The 19,926-nt window shown below is 39.3% G+C and overlaps 1 protein-coding gene across 2 annotated transcripts in view; it reads right to left on the reverse strand.

Annotated features, from left to right (window-relative positions):
* SHOX (SHOX homeobox) overlaps window positions 1-19,926 on the reverse strand; it is a 69,762-nt gene that overhangs the window by 16,408 nt on the left and 33,428 nt on the right. Inside the window, exons 3-4 of one of the 2 annotated variants that reach the window (XM_078658210.1) lie at window positions 12,218-12,275; window positions 10,123-10,211 (exon numbers count right to left, since the gene is read on the reverse strand). In XM_078658210.1, coding sequence (XP_078514336.1) covers window positions 10,123-10,211; window positions 12,218-12,275 — 147 coding nt within the window. Of the gene's footprint in view, window positions 1-10,119; window positions 10,212-12,217; window positions 12,276-19,926 lie in introns of both variants that reach the window. The other variant, XM_078658211.1, reaches the window with a different exon arrangement.

Below are 19,926 nucleotides of genomic sequence, written 5' to 3' on the forward strand. Positions count from 1 at the left end.
CGCATTTACATGCGTATTTTCATAATGTAGACCAGAAAATGTACAACTGAGAGGGAGCAATGAAAATGTACATGGTAGCATGGACGTTTTACCAATGTGATTTAGAGCTGGCAAGGGGCAACTGGGCTGTGATGATCTTAAAAACAACTTGGGGAAACGTCATTACAGTGCTCAACTGACTAATTGCGAGGGTCATTAAAATGATGGGGGGTAAAACCCTACGCTTCATAGTGCCAGGAATATTGGTTTTCTAGAGGTTCAGATGGGAAATGTTCTAGAGAAGAACAATAGATAGAGCTGTGCCAGAATTGTCAATGATGGGATAAATAACTGAATAACTGCTATAAATGAATAATAATCTAGAATAGCAATGAAGCTGAGGTCGTATTATCCCTCCACTCGCTATGCCAATGCTGCGAGGATGTTCTGACTGATAGCACCGAGGTCCTCCTCTCTTGGTTGCAGGGAGAGTACATGAGCAAGATGTGTGTAAAGGGGTTTGTCTCTTTCTGTTAAGGACTCTGCCAATTTAAGTACAGATACATCTCTGTTCGCCTCACATTCCTATATTAACTAAGGTGTGGCCTGCAGAGAGCCAGGAAGAATGAAATGTCTTCTTAATGCAACATGTGGCAACAATGAATGACTTGTACAAGGAAGAGGGTTTCAGCGAAGTCCTGATATGCATAAGGAAGCACATTTGGGAGTCAGATGGGGGATCATTTGTTGCCAGGCTTGAATCACCTAACTTCTGGGCTACTGACTGAGAATGATCCTTTCTGTAAAATGGCATTCCGTGCCTGTCTCAATAGATGAGTGGTTTTTGCCCCAGACAAGGGTTGATAGTGGGCAGCATGAAACTGAAAGAAAAAAAGTGGACATTGCAACGTGATCAGAGTAAGTCAGGGATGAGATCACCACAGCGGGCTCGGGTGGCTTCCACTGCCATGACCATCTGTCAGATAGCCCTTCATTAATAGAGCACCTAGATTGGTGTATCTCACTCATTGGCCTCATTAAAGATAGAAAAAAGAAATTAGTTTTACACTGCCTTTATCTCTCAGGGTCATTATGATATCATTCGCAGGTGTATGGCACGCTTTTCCTTACAGCATGGCTCATGCGCCATCGGGCAAGGCACATTTATAAAGTTACCACGTGTTATTTACGCAGAAAAATGTCCATGATTGGCTGTGTTTATTGAATCAAAAAGCCAGCAAACCCTTCAAAGCTTGCCTTAATCACAAATTAGTGCCTCTCCGAACCACAACAACTTCCAGCTCTATGTAGAGGCAAGCAGTAAAGCAAGCAGTGGCAAAGTCAGCAGGTCTCACTTTTTCTACCTACAGGCTTGTCAATGTTTTTGCCAATCGGGTTCGCAATAAGCAAACAATATGTTTTGGGTGAAGCTACAGCATCTTCAAAAACAGAAAAAAGAATTACTTGAACGCATGCATGCCGTATGACCCCTGCACATGTTTGCGCCCTGACGCCAAGATAACCTAGCGTGATGATGTGTTCACCCATGTTTCACCATGCGTTCAGGCTCATACGGTACGACGCGGCATTCATTTTGCTTACTTTTTATATTCATCAGTCCATGATAGTGAATTAAAACCTTGAAACTATAAATCAAAATAATGATTTAAACACGTGGAAAGCGCATTTGAAAAAAAAGTGTGTCCCCACAGCAAATGTCAGCAGCCAGGCCCTCACAAAATGTAAAAATAAACTTTTTCAATAAAGAGCATGACTGGAGTGAATGGGGATCAACAGAGAAGCACTTGGTGGAGAAATGAACGTAGGGTGTGGGAACTAAAGGGGAGTCGACAGGGCAACGACGAAGGTGCTGAGCTGGGAGTAAAAACTGAATGAAGAAAGCAAAAAAAATGCAGGATGGTCCAGAGGAAGCAATGGACATGCTGGGGCTACAGAGTGGAGGGACCACTGAGGGCACATAAGTGGTAACTTGAGGGAGAAATCAGCACTCGAGGGAGAGAGCAAGAAAACACTTGCACTGTAATGGAGTGCTGAAAGCACAAGAAAAAAGTTGTTCCCTGATTCTAAACAGTAGAAGGACACAAATTATCCAATTAAAAGGACAGTGAAGAAGCTACACTCCAGAGAGGGACAAATACAAGAGGAGGAAGGAAAGCAATTAAATTAAAATCAAGCAAATGTGAGTGATAAGGAAGCCAACCAGTTGTAATGACCCAAAACCCACTGCACGAATTACTATAGCCCACAATAGGTCTTTCAACAGTAGACAGCTGAAGCTGTCTGTAGACGAGACCTAAAATGAGGCAGTAAGGGAATGCAAATTGTCAATCATAACCCAGACATGCCATCGAACCGTGATCATGATATATGAATACACGAAAAGGGAGTACCTGGATTATCACTTTTTTAAGTGGAAAATAACTAAAATATTAACTGTGGGTGAGAAAATGGTCACAAGATGTTTGATTTTATTTATATTCCGACTACCCTTAAGAATTAATGAAAGGATAAGGCAAATAAGTAGAAGAGAGGTGTTGTATAAACACACGTTTGTGACTTTTCTGCTACACCATTCACATTCATTGACCACCTGATTGTGCTCAATTGTAAATTTCTTTGCCTTTTATAAGAAAACATAATGTACACATTTGTGGACATTAGAAAGCCACACATTCTTTATCATTCACCGTCTTCCCTGAATTTATCTCCATGGAAAAACAATATGTTTGTAAATATTGCATTGTATGAGGATGTTATGCATTTGTAATTATGTGATTTTGAAATGAAAATTTGGCAGAGGTTGCAGCCATTCTGGTACTTTTACTAGAGTGCATTGATAAGCTGAGTGCAGACACTACCATCATCAGCCTGAGCCCTACCGTCCATACACAAATGCATAGAAAATGCATACATAAAAAAGGTTATAAAATGTGTCACTCCCATGGAGGAATTAGGTACAATCCATTCCTTCAAACATTTCTAAGGAATTACCAAACCGTTGCTACTTAGTGTCCTCCATGTCCAATACAAGTGAGGCAACCTTGTTGGGCGTCCCTCACAGGATGTCAACAAATAAATGTGGTTGGATCCCGAGCTTCATTCTCGCCTGCTTTAAGGAGCATGATGCCTTTTGGAATATACTGCAAAGAAAGCTTACATTTTGGTTTGCAGGAATTTAATTTTTGTACTACAAATGTAGTACTTGCACGACCACTATTTAAATCCAGCAAATATCTCATTAGTGATACATTGGGCAGCAGGCATTATGCGAAATAAATCACTCCTATACAAAATATTCCGGGGAATTGACATCCCATGTCTTGGTTGCAGCCTTTATGTAGATAATAAAATGTTCAGTGGAGTAAATGAACCCGTAATAATTGATAATCACAATAACACTATGGTTCACATGATAAAAGGGAAGGATTAAGTACAATTAACATGGCACTACTTGAAACAGTGGCATAGTTGCTAATAAAAATGTGTGCCAAAATTAAGAAACGGTGTGTGGCATAGCATGGCCGTAGCACTATCAATATTGATGAAAAAAGAACATTACTTATTACATGACTATAGTTGTTGACGTGATCCATCAAATTGTGAATAAAGGAGAGATCACACTACTTATCATCATAGTAGAATTACCTATTCGACATGCAGGGGGCGCTTTAGAGGATAGATGATGAGTACTGCGTACTAAGGCGGCATGATCATTGGTTTGACCTTGGGTTACATTAGGGGAGCCTGAAGAAGGATGGTTCTCGGCTGTATAAAATGCTGATATATTGTGGAACACTGTTTTTAAAGATTTTAATCATTATGAGATCATAAAAATGTAACTTGTTCGTTAGTATATCAGCCATGTTTGAACATGTTGATTAAGGATCACCCCAATTATTTTTTGGGGAACAGCAACTTTTTGTACCATTATAAAATTTCTTCAACAAAACATTTTATTGTAACACTAAAAAATATTACAGTACAATTGCATCATTCAGCTTTTCTTTTATGTTTCTTAATTCAGCATGCAGTAGAATGCTCAGCATTCTTATGAATATTTGCTGGTGGAGGTGGATTCAAAAGATAAACTAATGTGTTTTCCTACCCGCAACAAAATATGATAAACGCATAACTGTATTATGAAATTTGGTTATTTTCACAGAAAAATCAAAGAAAAATAATACCCATGAATAAAAATAAGATTACTTTATGTATACGGATAAAACATTGCATGAGGAGAAAAGGAAGTGGCGCATGTGTTAGAGGAATAGTTTAAACACAGAGATGAGTAGTAAGAAAAAAATTATGTGTGGGCATTGACTATCATTAAACAGGGGATATTTGTAGACTAAAGAGGGATACTAAGAAAGAAAGAATTGGTGCAAGTGAGATAAAATGTATGCTCCACATCACAAAATACGTAGGAGTAGACAAACTTAAAGAAATGCAGAGAAGGAAAACAAGAAAAAGAAAGGAGTAGGTGATACAATGTATGGTTTTGGTAACAGTAGTTAACAGGAAAACATAAATTCAAGTTGTTTATATGGATACAGCATTGAACTACTCAGTGTAACATTCTATGCCAGTAAGGTGGATGCTTGTTGCCTCAATGTGTCTCCTAGAACCCTTAAAATGAAATGAGTACATGGATTTGGTGTCCTTTCCTCTACCATGACAGGCATTTGAAAACGATGCTATAGGAAGCCGTTTTCTAGCATACAATTCTGTTTTTCTATGGTGAAGAAAGACAGTGGAATATTGAGATATAATGGGAGTGTACAGAGTTGATCAATATGTCTATTGATCTGCACAGGAAGTAAATAACATTGAGCTGTCTTGGGAGTATTAGAGTGATGTTTATTGGAATCATACAAGTGCTCAAGATACAGAGAGGCAGGTGGAATGCGGTTCATATTATACTGTATCTGTTACAATTGATTTTCAGTTCATCGAAAGGGGTTTTCTTAAAGCTATGACACTTCACTGATGACCCACCAAATGTTACCATTGACCACTTCAAACCTCAAGTTTGTACAAACCAATGATTTTCGCACACTGTGTAGCTCAAAGGTATCTATGGGCTCTATTCAAAAACATTAACAGATAAGGAAATCCACCCTTGCTCAATAGAGCAAGTTCATGGCACACAAAGCATTATGGGAAAAGCTCATATGCTGCACATGCCACAAACATTGTGGGATCAAGATACATTTTCTTTGACATTAGCCATTCCGCTATGGCAGCATTTGCTGTCACTAAACCATCTTTCAAATATGTTAACTCTACACAGACCTATTTAGGTCTGTGTGGAGATAACATATTTGAAAGATGGCACTGCCATTTACTCCTCAAACTGATCTTCTGTTGACTTTTCACTCCAGAAACAGTCTTTCCTTGCATCTAACCTATTCACATTTGCAGCCCTATTTTTTATTTTTCTTAAACTCAACTCAGAAATACAATATTTGGTGTAAAAACATTTCAGCTAAGATTTGGGGAGAACCTGCAAATATGAAAACCTAGGGAGACAAGAATAATCGCAGCATTATTTACGAACACTCTAGCTATCCACGTAGAATAAGGATACATGCAGGAGACCACCGAGAATGTTCTATGGACAGGAAAGACTACAGGCAATTGGGGTTTGGATGATAGGACAAATACTGAAATGTCCAACTGATTTACAAACAAGACTATCATATGAAAGGTGAAATGGCCCATGCATTGTTCAGGGTTCTACATGTGTATGCCTATTTCTGAAAGGTGTATCTTAAATACTAAATGGTAAATAGTTTTGTTTGTTCAAACAAACAGAAAATGCCTACTATGATTACGTAGACTGTTCCTTACAGAAAGTTAGCTTTATTTGGCAGTACTGATAAACTGTCAGACTGTGGGAGCAAACACTAAGACAAATTACAAAGCAATGATTACTCAAGTCCTAATTTCTTATAGTGTAATTGTGCGTATGCGTGTGTTTGCACGCGTGTGCGTTTAGACATACAACATTCAGCTAACAATGGGCCCTCATTTTATTTAGAATGTTCAGGTTCTACTTGGCTTTCACAAATAGATTTCTAATTAAACAATGAGCAATATATAAGCTCAGAGATGTTTGAACTTACTCCTGTAGTGTTAAGCTTAAATGGGTCCTGACTGCAAATTGAATGTTTCTGTTTTGCTTTACTTTCATGAAGAGGCTACTACCTAAACATTGGGGAATGTCAAAGTTCTGCAGAGGCTGCTTTTATGAAGCCATTTACCCAAACGTGTGATTGGACCAACGTACCGTACATGTGCTACCCAGCAGCAAAAAGAAAGCAAAGTGTTCAAACAGGAAATTGAGTTTTTGAGAATACAGGTTTTGCTGTGCTAAGAAGCACACTCTTTCTGTAGAATAGAGAGGGTTTTGAATAGGGGTTCATGAAATTCATGTACTTGCTTTCATGCAATTTTGCAGGAGTCCGCAAAAATTATGTGCAATTACTGGAAATGCAAAACTAGCATTTAGCTCTATATTTTTGCATGTTTTTCCATTTTGGACGTGAAAATGGATTTCATGTTAAAATAGTAATGCAAAAAACAGAAATGCTGCATACAGCAGCCGCTAACATTGAGGTTATTTGTGCTGTTCCACTGCTCCCATGCTAACATTTTGTGATCAATGCCACATACTTACACCGCATGGCATAATGGCATAATCTTGTGCATTTCTCATAGCAAGAATAATGCAAACGTATGTGAGATTAAACAATCCTAATTGAAACGTAGCCCAGGCCAAACTTTGGAGCTGCTTTCCTCAAGTTCCTGCTAACAATAGGAGCAGATTGCCATTAGAAAGTTCAAGTTTGTCGATCTTTCATGAAGAGAATGCTCATTAAAAAAAAAGATGGCGATACTCAGCACTATTTTTGGGATCTGGCATTATCTAATGCACTAGCACACTAGTGACTTGGGGCCATATTATCAAGAAAGGGCAATACATTATCACCGCTTTTATCGGCAGGAAACTGCCGATAAAGCAGCGATAATGGGCTTCATAATATGCCCTTGTGAATTCCCATAGAAGCCCAGGTTCTGGTGTTAACCTGGGCTTCTATGGGAATTCTCTAGGGCATATTATCAAGCCCATTATCGCTGCTTTATCAGCAGTTTCCTGCCGATAAAAGCGGCAATAATGTATCGCCGTTTCTTGATAACATGGCCCTAAGTACCGGGAGGGACAAAGACAGAGTAACACCAGGAGGACCCTTAATTGGTGAAATCCAGAATCCATAGATCTTACATCATATTTGTCAATACTAAGGTGTCCATGTTTGGCACAGTTGGATATATAAGGCGCACAGACTCACTTTGATAAACTATTTACGTACTCGGTGACTCGCAAATTAAAATGAGTGACCATTGACCAACATTTTGGTTTTACCTATGTGCCACCACGAAAGTGCCCACTGGCGGCTCTGAAACCACATTTTGCCCCACTAGGTGTCTGAAAGATAAACACAACTCTGCTTGTTCGGGGGCTCTTGTCACTGAAGCCAGATGTAATATTGGCTATTTTAAAAATTAGCTCTGAGACATCAAAATGTTTTTCTCAGAAGTCTCCTTCGCTTTCTATTCAATCTATGAACCATGAATGTATTAAACTATATAATACTTTACTTTAAAATCTTTATTTGGTCACTTGGTAGTGATCATAAAAGGACATAATTCATTACAAACACATTTTATACAAGCTACAAATACATACAACACAACTCATAAAAGCAATTATACCGCCTTAAAATTGGGAGAATTTGAGCTTTTCTTTCTGTCTGATAAAATGTACAGAACAAGACAAGGTGAAGGTCAGTTTGTGGTGAGTTGTTGTCACAAGGACATGGAATCAAATCTGCATGTTTAAATTGCTTCTCCGGGAAGCCTAGCATCAAGGAAATGAGGTATATGCTACAATATACTTTCTTAAAATCATTTTTTTTTATGAGATTAAAAACTCGCCTGGTAGCAAGAGGAGAGACTGAATGCTATTTCACACTAAGAGACAACAACTTCCTCAGTTTTGTGTGATTTATATTAGAAAAAAACAGGAAACCTGCACTTTTTTCTAGAATGCCCCGAACTTCTCTCTTTGTCCAAAATAGAAACTGTGCTTCGCAAGGCATTTACCTCAGTTGGTAAAATGTAATAAAGTGTAATGTAATTTAAATGTGTTCCTCGGTATTCCGCTACGAGGCATGTGATCTTTGTCGCTGGACTTAATAGGTCTCAATTAAAATAGCTGACTCAAAGGATGTGGCTCAAGGGTTTAATGCACCAGCTGTAATAGCTGCACATTGAAGGTCACGGGTTCAAATGCATGCGAAGTCCACTCCGCCTCGCGCTCTGTCGAGGCACACAAAATCAGATCCATGTGGACTTGGGACATGAAGAATGCTCAGCTTGTTCCAAAAGCGCTTTGGAGTCTGGCAAAGGATGCAATTAGCCGTCATCCCAGGGGCAAATTATTATGAGCGAGTAACATATTTTAATTTTAAATACTTTTAGTAATCGTAGGCTAGGCTACAGCTTCGATGACATGTCAGTCCAGGCGGAGCCTATTTTAAAATGCCTGTGTGCATATTTGTACCCTGATATATTTTCACTGCACAGATGTAATCGTTTTTAAGTGTGCGAAGTTACTGCCTAATACCCCTTAAGAAACAATGTAACTGGCACAAATGTGCAGGAAAGATGTTTTCTTAAATTAGGCCTAGATCCAAAACAAACTTGCTTCTGTCAAGGTGATGATAGCCTTTACTTGACAGAAATAAGTAAATTACATTTAAGGAATGGGCTAAGGGGATGGAGAATAAAATAAAATAAAATAAAATAAAATAAAATAAAAAAGCATACAATGAATCATGGCATGGATTTGTGTTTGTGGCATTTTCATTTGTCAGTGGTATAGGTCATATGACCTAGATGGATTTGGTGTCGGTGATATTTAGATTTGCTAGTGGAACAACCTATTAGACATAATTTAAATTGTCAGCTCTAAAATGTTCAGTGTTTGATGTTTGCACTGCTACAATAATGGGATATTAAGGCCATCATTAAAATTCCCGGGGTGATTACATTTCATAAATTACTACATTAAGGTTTACCAAAAACTAATTTAAACCAGCAGCATTACCCACCAAAACTTACACTGATTCAGGTTATGTTATGATATTTCCATTGTTTAGTGCACACATGTAAACTATAGTGTAAGGCAAAAACAAGCAAGCAGCCAACATAGTGTTTTTCAAAATAACTCTGCACTCGTAAATTGTAATTTTTTTTAATTATCCAATTCCCAACCTAAAGATCAAATTTGCATTCCACTTCGTGTTTTTACAAGATAAGCTTATGGGTGTCCAAGTGAAACTACCAAAGTAGAAATATATCATAAAAACTGAAGAAAGGCCTGAATGGCAGAATGGCCTAATGGCTTCGTTTTGAACAGTAAGAAAGATTTGTGAATGTATAAAAGCAGACACTTAAGGGGTGACATTTAATTTGTAAAACAAGGAAATGTGGAACATGCCCCAGATCCAAGTGATTGTAAATGGAGAAAAGGACTCTATAGTTATGTTGCTCAAGATTGTATGGTAGTTTCTGCTAAAGCCACAAGCGCAGCTTTCATACTCAAACATTTCCTCCTCTGTACTTGCATAATATTACATTGCTCTACAAATAATTCTATCAACGAGAGGTCCCAACCAAGTTATAACCTTAAAAAGTATGCTCTGTGGATAGACTCATGAATCAGGCCACCTGTTTTTCCTTGAAGAATAATAGTACATTTTCAAGTAAGAAAATCCACATTATCCACTCTCTTTGTTCCAGTAATCCCTTTAGAACCAAGTGTTTGCCCCTGTCCGGAGGTTTAATGCAAATATAAGATGCAGATTGGACAACAATTTTGTTCAGATTCAGTTCACATCTAAGAAATTCTTTAACACCAAAGTAGGCCCAATCACGATGACCAAAACATATAAAGTATTGAAAAAAGTTGTGACTGAGTTAACACACCATAGGCCAGCGAATTCAAAACAAATATATCCAACACAAAAATTGTGGCTTGGAAAAAAAACAAACTACCTGTTGGAAAGGCATCCTCAGTGCACCCATATTCACGTAGGGCGCGACTCTGCAGGCATCAAGGTGACTGGCTGTGCCGAGGATCACACCTGGGAGAAGAAGCAAGAAATGGTTCACTTGCAAGTAATTAGATAGGTGCCCATCTAAAATCGTTGACTGTACGTTATGAATCTTCCTTTATCCTCTCTTTCCTTGACTATTTACCTAGAGCTAAATAAACTGCATCTACAATAGCATTCCCTTCCTTGACTAGCTGAAAAAGCATCTGCAAAACCAATCAGTATGCCACTGGCTGGTAGCCCTTTATCTTTGCCAATCTTGTTTTGCTTTTGCATTGCTTTTATAAAATGTTAGTGTTGGGAGAGCTACTGGACCTTTGCAAATATATATTTTTTAAAAGTTCTTAAAAGCAAAAACTATTTTTTAGAGCCAAAAAGCATATAGGGTGATAATAGCATCTGATGTTCAGATAACTGCTTTGTGTGTGGTGTGTGTGTGTGTGTGTGTGCTTCTTGGGGAAGAGCATAATGCAGTCTCTCTCAGGAAGTTAGTCAATGACTGAAGTCTGCTGACGACTTGCCTCATGCTGTTCTCTGTAGTGTGCTGAAAATATATGTGAATGACACAACAGCAGGCCATGATGAAAAGGGCTAGTTGCAAGCCTGTATATAGTATGTATATAATATATAACATTTTTGTAAAATCAAAATTGCCTGGCTAAGGCCAGACCTAAAAATACTCTACCCCCTACATGCATCTGAGGGAAAGTTAAAACGGGCTGGTATTGTACAGTATATTTTATGGTATCTCATTACCACCTTTGCTAAAAAAAATAAATGCTAAATATTGTTCCGTACTTTTCGGTGGCTTCCCTGAATAACTATTTTGAATGATCTACCTTCCTCTCTAGGGGCCTGAATTAGAGGAAGGAACCAACGGCAAGGTCATCAAAATGGCGGCAAATAAGCTAGCCACACCAGGAATGGAATCAGACATGTTTGATTTCATGCTAATTCCGTTCTTATAACTTGACATCATCACTGAAAACGTGGTGCTGAATCTACTGCAGCCAGATCAGAATATCCAAATGATAACTGCAACGATTTGCAAATTTTTGATTTAATTTACATAGCGCTTCAGACCCCTCATGAAGCGCTGGAGTGTTTTATCAAGGTTAAGTTTTTGGAATCGCTGCTGTGAAAAGGGCAGTAAACCTTGTCACATAAGGAAGCTCTTCTCCACAACATGACCCTGATATGAGAATATGTGTACGGAAAATGTACCCTTTCATTATATGTATATATCTGGCGCCCGCGCATATGGGTGGAAACTATGAAAGAGCCACGGTACGTTACTGGAAAATCTGCCAGTGAATTCACCCATTTGCCATAAATCTAATAGAAAACTTTTTCACTACTCATTTGATGACAGATTAACCTGTTCTAGGGTGTCGAAGTGAAGGACATGAAGTCGTTCAGAAAAATCCTAAAATCCGCCGGTGGCAAAAACTGTAAATCTCACCCAAGGACTACTTCTCAATGCATATGTCACTATAATTGGTCTCAACGTTGTTTCTCATTACCATTGGTGTTAGTGTAATCCCTATTACCACCTGGGTTCACAACCTGTAATAACAGTGATAAATTGTTTTATCCACACTTGCTTCCTACTATTTGCACAATCCAATGTATGTCTCTTAAATGTACGCTACAGTCATACATATGCTCATTTTGAATGTCACTTTGTGTATCAGTTCTGTTGCAACAGGTTCTCATAATGAAAGTTTAAAATCGCTACCAGAGGTGGACAAATCATTCTACATAAATACAACACAAACCTCTGAGAAACAACAAATCATTGATGTGACATTTTTGGCGAAATTTGCTTTCCATATTTCGCAAGACATGGACGCGAAATGTCATGAACTGTAGCTATTTAGCTTCTGCATCCAATAAACAAAACAAAAAAAATCAGCCATGCCACCCATCACAGAGGGTTCAATCTCTTTGTCTTTCAGATCCATATAAACCACTGCCTGAGATGATGCCCACCGATATTGCCTGCATTCCCCACCACAGACCCACGAGGGACCCACCTTTATGCATCTGATTTTCCTGCTTCCGGCATTTTGCTCTTCGGTTCTGGAACCATACCTGTAAGAGGGTAGCAGGCGTGTTAGAGGAAAGTGAACAGAGAGAGTCGGCGAGAGAGCTTAATAGTGGCAAACTTGAGGGGCGCATGAGGGAATAGTACTGATGATAGGGGTGTGAGAGGTGGAGGCTGAAACGGCAAAAATGGAATGTAGAGGGATGATATTGGTGACATATAATAACGTAAGCAAAAGGTACTGATGATGGAGAGAGCATAAGGAGCAAGCTCTTAAGAGGGCATAAAGCATACTATGGCAGTAAGTAGTCCTGGATTTATATATTCTACTCGGTTTCCTAGCAAGCAGAACTCGTGGTTTACTTATGAATTAGGTTCATTATTGTATGTTACAGATTCTATTGGCTTACTTTTCAGACACTGACCATATTGACTCGCCAAGTTAAAATAGTACTTTCCCCTGAACTGAGGAGAAAAAAGTGATACCCTGCTTCTTAACTATTTGGTCCTTAAAGTGACATTTTTGTAAGCGTGGCTGCTGTTTATAGTCCAAACAGAAGATTTTTTAAGGAACATTTAATAAAAAATAAAGTCAAGGATGCACTGAAGAGGGATATAGTGAGATGAAGGACCTTATGAAGAAGACTATAGTGTGGGTACACTTTGACGAACTAGCAAAAATGCTAGGTGTAATGGTAAAGACCCACTCCCTTTGACCCTTGATGACATCAAAGACGTAGCCCTTCATCCCAGCCTCAGCCAACCACCAACTTCCTGCTTCTTCTGAGAAACTAAGGAAAGGGCAAGGCGTGCAAACTAAAGAAAGTAAGTGGGGCTCTTACAGCCCTCTTTACTTTCGATTCCTGCCTCTCTTTTCTTGACCAGTTAGAGGGGAGATAGCAAGGACCGTGCCCTAGAATCCAGAGAGCGAGCAAAGGGTAGCAGCTGTTGAGAGGGCGTCAGTGGAGGGAGCTGGGGCTAATGAACAACAAGAACTGAAGAAACAAATAGGTCTGGCTTACATAAGTCAGACCTATTGGTTTTGTCAAAGCTACCAAGTGTGCAGAATTTGTATTTCAGCAGCGGCCCAGCAGCAGGAACAGGGGACATGCTGAGTGGGCTGAATTTTATTGGCAGCCATGCAGCTGAATGCAGTTGTTAGGGATGCCAAAGAGGCATTCCTCTGATTGGAAACCATGTGTGCAAGGCTTCCTAGCATTTCATTTGTTTTTGCCGTAAAAAGAACCAATTTGTCTTGTAAGTGAAAAAATTAGCAAATAAAATGTCTGTTTTTGTATACAAAGCCATAATAAGATAAACACTGAAATGTAACAAATGTGTGATGCTTGCATTTTTCATATGAAAAATAGGGCCATATGTATCAATGTTAGGTATTGCGATTCTCAAATAGCGAATTTTTGAGAATCGCTATTTGAGAATTGCAAAACGCTATGTATGTAGGATTTGCAATAAATGTTGCGAATCCTACATTTTCCTTAATTGCGAATCGCAAATTGCGAATCGCAATTAGGGAATACCTCCTCATTCATTACTATGGGCCTAGAGGCCCATGGGAATGAACGGGAAGACATTTTCAATTTGCGATTCCCAATTAGAGAATCGCAAATTGAGAATGCAAATTTAAGTGTGCCAGGGTGTCAAAAGGACACCCTGTTGCACCCCTGTAATGAGCATGGGTGCACATGTGGCGCACATACACGCCCTAAGGGCATGTGTGTGCACCACATGCCAATTTTAAAGATGCAAAAATGTGCATTTTTTTAAAGAAATCACAAATTACCCCAAATCTGTAGTTGGTGGTAATTTGCAATTCCTTATGCCATATTCGCACAATGTGGGTGCGTCATACATTCCATTTAAGTAATCGCAATTTGGGATTCCTTAAATGCATTCGCAAAGTAAGGAATCGCAAATTTTTCGATTCCTTAATTTGCAAGACGGATGTGCTTTCATACATAGCACTAGGCCAAATTGCGATGATAGGGGTGTGAGAGGTGCAGGATGAAAGGGCAAAAATGGAAAGTCAAGGGATGAAATTGATGACATATAATAACATAAGCTAAAGGTACTGATGACGGAAAGCACATAAGGAGCAAGCTCTTGAGAGGGGAAAAAGCAGACCATGGCAGTAAGTAGCCCTGAACTTATATATTCTACTCATTTTCCTAGCAACCAGAACCTGTGGTTTACTTATGAATGAAGTTCATAATTATATGTTACAGATTCTATTGGCTTACTTTTCAGTCATTGACCATATTGACTCGCCAAGTTAAAATAGTATTTTCCCTTGAACTGAGGAGAAAAGGTGATATACTGCTTCTTAACTATTTGGTCCTTAAAGTGACATTTTTTAAAACGTTGCAGCTGTTCATGGTCCAAATAGAAGAATTTTTAGGAACATTTAATAAAAAATTAAGGCAGGAATGCACTAAAGAGGGATAGCATGAGATGAAGGACTTTATGAAGAAGACTATAGTGTGGGTACACTTGACGAACTACCAACAATGCTAGGTGTAATGGAAAAGGCTCACACCCTTTGACCCTAGATGACATCAAAGACGTAGCCCTTCATCCCAGCCTTAGCCAACCACCAACTTCCTGCTCCTTCTGAGAGACTAGGGAAAAGGCAAGGCGTGCAAACTAAAGAAAGTAAGTGGGGTTGTTAAAGTCCTCTTTACTTTTGATTCCTGCAATTTGCGATTCCTTATGCCATATTCGCACAACTTGAGTGCGTCATACATTCCATTTATGGAATAACAATTTGCGATTCCTTAAATGCCTTCGCAAAATAAGGAATTGCAAATTTTGCGATTCCTTAATTTGCGAGATGGTTGTGCTTTCATACATAGCACTAGGCCAAATTGCGATCGCAAACACTGAAATTCTGCGAATTTCAGCGTTTGCGATCGCAATTCGCCTTGATACACATGGCCCATAGTCCCTTATGCATTGAATGAAAACGCTACCTAGGAGGTGGAAGAATACATTCAACAGCACGATGGTGAGAATAAAATACCTTCCAGCCTATATTTAAAGCCAATGGCTGAAGGGAGCTCACATAAGCAAGTCAATGGATTAAAGCGGGCTGACCCAAAGCCCGCTCCTTGTGTATTCAACACAAAAGGTTGCTTCGCCAAACCTAAAAAAGAACAACTATCACTAGTGAAAGCATGAAAGGAGGAGAATATGTGATATTAATCGGATAAACGAGGCACAGTGTGAGAAGAGTGCACCAATGAGACAGTGCTTACGCCCTGAGTTAACCAGAATCCCAGATACAGGAAGTGTTTCGAAACCAGGACGCCACTGAGACAATACAAGGCATCAAAATAATGCCTTGGTTTCATAGCTGGGCTCAATACGGACCTTGGGAATCGAGTCCATAGCCCACTACGGAGAAATCTGCAATAGTGCGCTATCAAACAAGTTTTAACACTGACACAATTAGAAGGGCATACTTACAGTTACTACAAAAACTGAGGTCAAATGTCTAAAAAAGAGACAAGAAGCTCTCCATGTATCAAGAGACATGTTAGAGGCAGAACACTGAACTCACAGGGCTCCTTCCTACCTACTCTTCTACATCCCATTCCTAGTAAAAAATCCCGGCTCCATCAACTCCCTGTTACCACTGTTATCCTCCCGTCACGAGACAGGACTACTCCTTAACCCGCTCCTTCCTTATGGGACTAAATGGTTGAACAAGTACTATATAAAAAAGCAATATACAAAATTAAAAAAACATTTTTTAAAAGATAAAACTATGCAGGAGAAAGGCACATGCAACTCTAGTTATTTTGTTTCAGTTTGTTGGAAATTTGAAGAATCATGTGACTACTTTTTTCAAGAGACGTTTTAGAATTATTCATTCATTCAAAAACTTTATTTCGGTTGGATATAACCATAAAAGCACATGCATGTTAAAAAGGATACAGATTTCAGGTGTCCTCCATCAATTGTAAAATTACATTCGATCACAGTCCAATTAATTTAGAATTATTACTATGGCATGATTTGTGCCCAATGTGTGATGAGTGTACATGCCTGTGTATGACTTCATTTGAAGCTACAGATGAACTGCTGGCTGTACGTGGAGGATCACACAGAACTGAACTATTGGACAAATCCTTCACCGGCTCTCTGTGAGTGTTCTCTGCAAGAGCAGACCACATGGGAAAGGGGGGGGGGATTGTATCACTGAATATCGAGACTGAGAATATTGAGATGCAAGAATAGCATGGACAAAATATCGAAGCCTTAAATATCACAAAGTAAGTGGACTTAGAGGAAATTTGAATGTTCTATTCCGAATTCCACATCAACATAACTTGAATATATGTATGTGTGTGTACATATATATAAATATATATATATAAATATATACATATAATTATTTATATATATATATGTATTTATTTATTTATTTATTTATTTATTTTCTTACTGTACATATGTGTGTACTTACTATGAAAAATCTATACCTACTTATCGTTCAGAAGTTTAGATTTAATATTCGTCCTCGATATTTGCATACCTAGATGGCAGATTTCATATTCAGGGTACATAACAAGGGGGATTATGTGTGTGACTCAGTACTAATACTAAGATCTATTAATACGGGTTCTATGCTCATCTGCCTTTAGTCCATCTGTGATTTTATGTGCCCTTTGGCACTTGGCACATCATTTTCCTTCAGGTGCTGTACCTAAATTCCTCTTGTCCCATTAGAATATTTTAGTCCCCTTACAACTCTCCAGTGAAATAAGAGTTAATGAAGTAGGTGATGGTCCAGTCTGGAAAAATGCAAGATTATTACTGTCCTGCCCTTTCCAGTGTAGAGAGTTGGTTACCGTTACCAGCTTTTTTTTCCACTTATATATACACTTTTAATTTAACTTTTAGTTTCGTTAAGCACCAAAATTTGAAATGTGTGTGTAACGTGCCAAAAGAAACAACTTAGTAGCATTGGAATTTATGAATGTGGAGCCTGTGGATGGGATCTTTCCCAAAAAAAGCACATAAGCCAATCAATCCCAAGGACACTGCAGTAGGCAGAGGCCGCACAAAGACTTGACAGACCCCGGTGATGCTCTGTCCCTCATTACAGGGAGGAGATCCCAGCCCTACCTGCCTAGGATTTGACAGTCTCTATGAACACCATTGTTCTCAGTGCCCTCTTCATGGCGAAAAAGGGCTCTTAGAAGAGGATACAGGGAGTTCCACAAGCTTGCACCCTGCATGCTGAGGATAGAGCCTGGGCGGGACACAAGCCCTACAGATAAATAGTGGAAGGGAAAGTAATTAACATGGGAAACCTGCAGAGACGTCACAAGGAGAAATGTAATGGGAAGTGATCAAGATTCTATCCCATGTCTCACTTTCAAAACGAATTAACTCATTTATTAGTCAAAGCCGGGGTGCAATAGTTGGTGTATAGGATGCATGAAAGCAAGAGAATGGATTAGGCAGCCTGGCAGTTATGCCACAGCCGCAAGCAACTCCTCTTCTGCCCCCCTTTTTTCTTTTCCTTTTTTCTCTCTTGCTACATCCTTTGCTTTTTCTCACTTACTTTCACTCTTATAGTAGGACAGGAGATAGGGGATCATCCGAACATGTATTAAAATTCTACGTGAACCATTGTCATGCACAGCCAGTTTGGAATGTTTCCCCGCGAAGGAAAAGCGATGTTAATTGTATGTGTAAAAATGTTTTAATAAAAATTCTTTGAAATAAAAATAAACACAGCATGGTGCCACACTTTAAGTGTAAGCTGTGATATACAATATGTGCATCTACTGTCATGGTGGGTAGAGGGACAACAAGATGTTGCCATGTCTTTGATTCACTGTAGCCTCAGAGCCTCCGTAAACTTGGCATCCATTCTTTCCAATTCGCGGGGCAACTAATTGCACCTGCATCCTCTCCCGGCCTCTGCCTCAGCCAGGGTGTAAGGAGCATCAGGTCACCTCAATTTAGCTCAGTTCAATTTAATATAGACTTATCTTCTCTGTTAAATCATGGAGAGGAGAACGACAATTGGTTGCTAGTTGCTTGTAGGCTCAAGCACACGGGTGGTGAAACTGTCGGAGACGCAAGGAACTTGAAGATTGGGTGAAGCTGAGTTCAGACGACCCTATCAACTAAAGACACTTGGGCAGTATTTGACAACTATTTGTCTATGAAGGATCATGTTAGCACCATCACAAGGATGTGCAGATTTTACATCTACCAGCTCATCAGACTTAAACTTTCCTCCCTGAAAAAAATAGGGCTGCACTGGAAAGTGTCATAGTGGCTGGCGGCCTGGTTTAATTATGCCCTGTTTCTCCTGGCACCACTTAGTTAGTTCTGCATTGCCTCCCAAATAATTCAGAACACCATTACTAGGGCGGAAGTAGGCTTGTCGCCGCAGAACCACATTTCCTGGACATCCAAGAGACTTCATTGGCTTCACATTGCCAGATGGTATATTTTTGAGTTTTATTGCTAATTTTTATAACTAATTAATGGAGAAGTATGGAACATCGGAATGACAGGTTGAAACGTTGGCAGCCTTTGGGGTCACAGGATAAGGGATAGATAATTCTGCCAAGGTGATATAGGAAAACAGTAGGATGAAAAATGGTACAAGTGCTGAGATGCATGAGATGACCTCTTGCTGGCATTATGGTCATTTTTTGGTCGAGCAAAAATCACAAGGGAGTTAAAAAAATCTCCTTTGAAGCCCAAAGACTGGTCTTTGTTGTTTGTTTTGCCAATGTCTGGATACTCAAGTGCGTATGGATTGTTTTTTTTTACAAATTCTTGACTATGAATGTGAATTTGTTTTTAGTAACATTATGACCCTTTGCTTCCAAATAGTAATACAAATGAATAAAGCTTAAGTTAAGGTCATTCTTCTATCTTTGCCAGTGGATGTGGTCCATTTTACTCTGTTTAAGGCAAACATTTGTTGTAGGCCCCTGAGACCTCTGGGGTGTTGGCATTGCTCCTAGGTAATTCAATATAGCTCAAGCTGGACTTTATTTGAGGTATTGTTAGTACAATTGAATACTAAATCTATGCTGGTGTGTTGTTTATCTTTATGACTACATTTACATCCTGATTTGAAGGAGGTGATAGGAAGCCGACCAGCGGCAAAGGGGTTTCAATTTTCTCGTTTGCATTAATCTTGCCCACACGTCTGAATGCCAATCAATTAAGATATTGGTCCCTTTAGTCAGATCTAGCAAAGGAATCTCGGTCTTGGACCAAGTGAGACACAGAAAGTTCTTCTTCACTCAGTAGATGACAGGTCTGCCTTGGCTGCCCCTGAGAGAAGATCAAGGAAGAAGGGATTCATCAGAGAGACATTGGAATAGAGAGTAAGTATAATCTGGCAATGTCGCTGATGGCAGCTAGGGAGAGCATAAGGCAGAGTGTGAGAGAGAGAAAGGGTGAAAGCCATACTCAAGAAACAAACGCAAGCCTTTGAAAGGCTATACAACAAGGACGGGGAACACAAAGATGGCATGGTATAGACCCTTGAACATGCACCATAGCTCAGCAATGTATCTTATCTGTGGCAAAATGTTCAGTACTGACAGACACTCAACAGGTACAGGCTTACTGAGCACAACTACTGATTCTACCACAACGCCACAGACAGGGATAGAAACCCAGAAAGACTGAGCTCTG

The sequence above is a fragment of the Lissotriton helveticus genome, chromosome 8 (genome assembly GCF_964261635.1).
Source record: "Lissotriton helveticus chromosome 8, aLisHel1.1, whole genome shotgun sequence".
Classification (NCBI taxonomy): Eukaryota; Metazoa; Chordata; class Amphibia; order Caudata; family Salamandridae; genus Lissotriton; species Lissotriton helveticus.